Source organism: Thunnus maccoyii, chromosome 16, assembly GCF_910596095.1.
Source record: "Thunnus maccoyii chromosome 16, fThuMac1.1, whole genome shotgun sequence".
In the NCBI taxonomy this organism is placed as follows: domain Eukaryota; kingdom Metazoa; phylum Chordata; class Actinopteri; order Scombriformes; family Scombridae; genus Thunnus; species Thunnus maccoyii.
In genome coordinates this window covers 13,854,596-13,860,595 of record NC_056548.1, presented here as the reverse complement: position 1 = coordinate 13,860,595, position 6,000 = coordinate 13,854,596, and the positions used below count along the sequence as shown (strand labels likewise).

The following is a 6,000-nucleotide window of genomic DNA, read 5'->3' as shown; positions in this document are numbered from 1 at the left end:
TTAGCAACAGCAAGTCTTCACTGTTTGGCATTTGAGTACTCATGATCATAAATGTCTACGGTAACCAATAGTTTTTTGGCACTAGAGTGAAACTAATGTGCATGGTTGTGTGCTGTATTGTTTATTTTGACATATATTACAAAATATGTGACTTTCATAGACAGATGGAGATATATAGTTTGCAGAAAGGCTGTGAGCTCTCAAATGGGTCAAAGGAGGGAGGGAACGTGAGAGAGAATGTGTACCGGGGAAAGGGTGATAATACTGAGCAGGAAAGTGATGAGGGGAGAGAGAAATTGGAGCATCACCCCTCCCTCTTTTGCCATCTGATGTCGAGGCGGTGTTGCTAGGGGCAACCATCTGAGCAAGAGAAAGGGAGAAAGAGGGAAATGGAGAGACCAGCTGGTAAGAGGGATGGCTGAGGGGACGCAACGTAAGCCAAACAGCATCGGCAAAGAGGAGAGAGACCTGAGACTTCTGCATCTCTCACCTCACTCTGCCTCGCTTCACTGAAGAGAGCTGATCAAAGCAGAGCTCCAGATGACGACGACGACCAAGCAAAACAGTCAAGCAGAGGACACAACAAGCCTGCCAGCATCAGCAGCAGAGAGGCAGGCTGCCCAATCATCAGCTGACATGCTCATGAGCTCAGCAGCCAATGAGCTGCTAGGAGGCGCCTCCCGAGCACAACCACTCACACGTAGAGACAGCAAAAGCCTGGCTCAGATCTCTTATTAATGAATGGAGCGGTTCCCAGGCTACATCACTGCACATCTCCACGCTCTCTGCTCAAACGCTCTCTGCTCTGACACAGGAAGACAGGGGAAAACATCAACAGCGAATAGAAGGACAACAGCTGTACAGAAAGAGTTAAACAGAAGAAACACTGGCCATGAAGGGACGACAAAGGAACACAGACACCCATCATGAGGACACAACTGAGGACATGGCAGCAGCTATTACAAACATGGACCCTCATCCTGATCTCCACCCACCAGGTTCACCTTCTTCATCATCATCTTCTTCTCCCCCTCTTCCTCCATTAGCCATGCCACCTTCTACATCTGCCACTGCTCTCCTGTCACTCGCCTCTCCAGCCACCAGGCGCTCCATTTCCATGGGGGACTTCCGGAGGGTGACAGGGGCGCTGCTAGCTGGTTCTGAACCCCCATCGACCTCAGCCACGGCCCCTTCCTCCAAGCTTGTCACCCCCAGCTCCAGCATGGAGTTTGAGGCAGCTCGGCGGCGCCTCCTGGAGGTGGAGGAGCGTCAGCGTGTCATCAGAGAGATGGAGCGGCGGTTGGAAGAGCTCAGGGAGGTGTTTGTGCGCTCAGAGCAGGAAGTGGTGGTCCATGGGGAGCTGGTGTCACGGATATCCAGTGCAGCACAGCAGGGGGAGCTGTACGTGGCGGAGAACAGTCAACGGCTAAAGAAAGGCCTGCGGTTCAAGAAACATCGACCCACCATTGTCTTCTCCTCCATGCTCGGGCTTCGCACGTGCCTCCCCTGGCCTGTGAAGCTCAAATAGGACGAAATGGAGGCTTGCATTTCCACTATCGCTTTAGAAGTGTGCTTTACATAAACGGGAAGATAGACTTCCATTCTTTAGCTATCACTCATTAACACAGTTACTTTTCGGTTTCCACCTTTCTGCTCTTGTATCCTGAGGCTGGTCCTCCAGGTTTTTAGAGTGCCTACAATAATCACAAATGCTAGTAAGGAGCTTCCTGGTCGGAGCACTGTGTATCTCTTAGGAAATTCTCTGGCTAGCAAACCAATCAAACTAGTAGTGCAGTGTACAGATTGTGTTTTTTGTCCTCATTCTTTTCACAGACATTTTGCTGCTCTCAGTTTGGTAGGCATAAGAGAGATTGTTTATTGATACTGAATCCATGGTGCATGTATGAGTCATTTTTCAGGTGATGTGAGAGAGAAGAGGTTCAGTCTGGCCTGCGAGGCAACAAGAGCTTTACTGTACGTTTCTTTATGCAGCAAAGAAAGAAAAGCCAATGACGATTATGTAATGTTAACCTTTTTTAGAGGAGGAAGAGAGAAAGCAAAAAAGATGAGGAGAAAGCTTTGAACAATCTGCCTCTCCAACCTGTTAAGTAAGAAGAAGTGAAGGGCAATGAAAGAGAACGAGAGGTGAAGCTGTGATAGTGATGCTGCACTGTTACATAAAACCAAGGATGCAGAGAAGGCGCAGGAAATTGCAACGAGGAGAGGTCTGAGAACGAGAGAATGCACAAAATGTGGAACCTAGATGGCTGAGACATATACAGAAAATGTGCCTTGGCTTCTCTGTGACCACTCGTCCACTACCACAGCCCCTTTCTGTTTTCGGTGGCATAAAGGAGGAAAAGGCAAGAGAGGAGTTAATGCTGGGACAATTCCACCTGTGGCCTCTTTTTATCCTGTCACCTAGCAACCACTCGTCTCTCCAAAATCCGCTTCCACAAACCTTCAGAATGTATCCAGCAGTGCACTGTAACTACATCAGTACTAGACAGCTGTAGATGTCCCCCAAGGGATTTAGGAGCTGGAATTTCTGATGCTTTTGTTAAAAAAAAAACTGGCTATGTAGTCAAAAATATTATTAGCAGAAGCTTGTTGTTGAAGCTGCTCATTTATTTGATTGTTAAGGGTTGCACTTAGGTTAAGCCATGCATGCATCAGCAAGGAAAGCGAAGGTATCACTGTTTGCTGATTGGGTCTTGGTGTTGTAACATACAGTTTGTGACAATGGCAAGCTGTTTAAATCTGTAGAATGGCACCAGTATAGTGTATAGCTTGCACAATAGCAGTTTTACTGATATTATATAATTCTTATCAGCTTTTTATTGTGGCATATAGGGACGTTAGATTAAGTTAGATGACACCTCACATGCACAGCGATGTCTTCATCCTACATGCAGTATGTGACCTAATTTCTACTTATAGACACACACATTTTTTTTGGCCTAATTCTTCTCTCTCTTCCTCCTGTTTCTGTTCTCTTTGGATTAGGAATGACTAAGTATCTCTAGCATTCATCTGCTCCACCAATCCCTTGCTTCAACTGTAAGGAGCGCAGCCAATACACCAGGGATATCTATATTTGGCATTTGAAGGTTATGGCAGAGAGGCAGGCATTCAATCTCAGCTCAGCTTTTGTAGGGAAAAGCACATATAGCAATGCGAGTGCATGTTAGTATCCATCTATTGTATGTGTGCTACTTTCCAAAAGAACGAAAGGGAATCTCTCTCTCTCCCTACAAAAGTGCAGAGTCCCTGATGGTGCTTTTGTTTGCTCTCCTGTCGTAAATGACCTCACTGAAGAACAAAGGAGCAAGGATGTTAACAAGACAGGCACATGCTTTTACTGTATAATTGCTTTCCATAAAGTCAACATGCGCGCTTTGATATTCCAATTTTATTTGCTCCCCTGTGGCAAAGATATGTATGATTCAGGCATGTTATTGCATCATTTGAGATGCATTAGCAATGACTCTGTTGCTGTGTTTCTGTCGAGTCAAGGGTGGCAGATAAAGCTGATGTATTGCTCTGACACCAGGCTGCCTGTATCAGGGACCCTGCAGGCAATGTGAGAAAAGAAAAAAGCGGTGCATGTGAAATGTGATGTGAGGACTAAACGCATAAGTTTAATGATGTTGCTTGATGCAAATTGAATAGAATGAGGCCACAGGTCAGTTTTGATAAATTTCATGTTTTAACTTTAAGGGCTCAAAGGATCAGTTTGTCTAAGTTTAAATGGAGCACAGTTAAGCAAGGATCAAGTTACAGCTTCAATGTTACTGCTGATGTTCTCAGCTTTCAGATTTCTGATAGCCGTGATGACCTTATCATTGAATGTTGACTAACTCTATATAAGCATTCCACCTTGCCAAGGGAACTACTGCTTGCCAGCTTTGTGCACATCTACAGTATACCAAACAATATTAAACTAAGACAGTTGCTAGCAGAAAGCTTGTGCAAAATAAAAGGGTCTAGTAGGCCTTAAACATGTATTCATGGTCCTATGTATATAGCTAGAGTTATAACTGAATATACAGCTGGCCTATATACTGCTTTTCATATGCCTTATGCAATGATTGTGCATCGGCAGTGACGGTAATGATGGTGATATACCGTTGATGAAGGTGATGGTAAACTGGCGAACTCATGACCATCATAAACCTCATCCAGAAACAACATTATCCAGAATGAAGAAAAACAAAAACAACTTCATACACTCTTGTCGGACTGCACCTTTTGTGTTTTTCTATGAATGAAAAAGACTACATTACCCAAAGATCTCTGGGCCCACTTGCAGAATGAATGTAATGTTAATTATTTCTGAAGTGTTTGTTTTTTTTTCCCCTCAAGATTGAATATACAGTATAATCTCATCTATCTTGTTTGAACCTGTGGTTGGCAATAAATCCTCTTGTATTCATTTCCCTGCTCCTGAAAATAAATGTAAGATCACATGACTTTTGATACAAGAGATTTCAATCCTTAAATCCAAAACCGACAAATGTTTGGAGCACTGGGAACTAACTCTCGCAGCCCTTTACTGTCAAAAATGCTGGCCAATCACAAGTCCAAACGCTTTCTGATGTTGATTTGTCCTTTAAATGTTTTAATATTTTGTGTTTGTTGATATGTGATATGTGATATGGTACATATTTATGTTCTGGTGGAATAAGCACATATTTTAATTTTTAATCACAATATGATATTTTTTGTTGTTGATCGAGAGCTGTACTGTATATTCTACTTTAGTATGAATGTTTGGATAAATTTTACTCAGCAAAATGTTGCTTAACAGTAACAGCAGGTTTGGAGTCAATTTGCTTTCAGTTCCAAATATTAAACAAAAACGCTATTCTTAATATTACAGAGCCTTAATTCCACATAATTCCTGACAGATTTATGGTTATGGGACTATGTTCACAGGACAGGAAACTTTCCACTTTCTAAATTGAATTAAAAATCAGCTGGATTGAATTGAAAGTTAGTTGTCCCCAAACCTTTTATAATGTACTAGCACTGCTTCTGAAAAGGCTTTTGCTTTCTGCTGCACAGTAAAAGAATGAATGTTCTGCTATGTTTTATATTTACATTTGCTGACACTTTCTTGACACTATCATTTACTTGAGCACAGAGCTACAATGTACAAGACAAGAAATATTAAAGGGTAGATTTCATTTTAAGCATAATCAGGTTTTGTAAAATAGGCTGAATTATTAGAATAAATTGACTAAATGATGAAAATGTTGCACAGAATTGATTGTTTCTTGTTTTCAGACTGAAGAGAAAATTCTAAATAGTCTCTCTTTGAGATTCTGTGGGAAACTACTAAAACAAAGTGTTCATCTCTCAGGTGGGATATCTAAATATTACATCCTTTGCAGCTGCACGGGAGATCTAGGAAGCATCAGGTTCACCTTGCAGCACCCCACAGCAGCACAGCAGTTTAGTGCCTGGTCAGCAGAAACCTCTTTGATGTAACACAATGCTTCAGGCCAGGAAGGAGCAAACTGAAAAAGCTACATTTAGCATGCCTTATATTGTATCTGTTCGATCCGTAGTCATATAGTGCAATTCAGTCATTTGCTTGTCCGCCAGAGGCTCTTTGCAGCTGATTATTTGGTTAAATGGAGGTTAGATAACCCTGTGTTCCGACAGAAAGGGCAGCATTACTGGAAATATATCCCACTTCCAAGTGCTCATTATTGCAAGCGAGGATTTGTGAAGTTACATTAAGCTGATGTTTCAGCTGTTGCTCACATAATGAAGGGCATTATCCATGCAGATGGGTTTTAGACAGGCAGATCTGAGTATCTAGGGTATTAGAAAGTTAGAACATTCTCTATTATATTTTATTTTTAGAGATTACAGATGGTCATGCATACATACTCGACATATTTCCACGCAAAAAAAATGCTAATAACAGACCAAAGCAACACTTCTCCTCCACCCGGAATCCATATAAAACCAGAGATTAGTAAAGGGTTT

General features: G+C 42.3%; 1 protein-coding gene across 1 annotated transcript; it reads left to right on the top strand.

Annotated features, from left to right (window-relative positions):
• Positions 1 to 751: 751 nt before the first annotated feature.
• On the top strand, positions 752 to 2,674 carry LOC121881403 (syntaxin-4-like). Its single transcript, XM_042389169.1, has one exon. The coding sequence runs from the start codon at positions 893 to 895 to the stop codon at positions 1,526 to 1,528; it is 636 nt and encodes a 211-aa protein (XP_042245103.1). The 5' UTR covers positions 752 to 892; the 3' UTR covers positions 1,529 to 2,674.
• Positions 2,675 to 6,000: the final 3,326 nt, after the last annotated feature.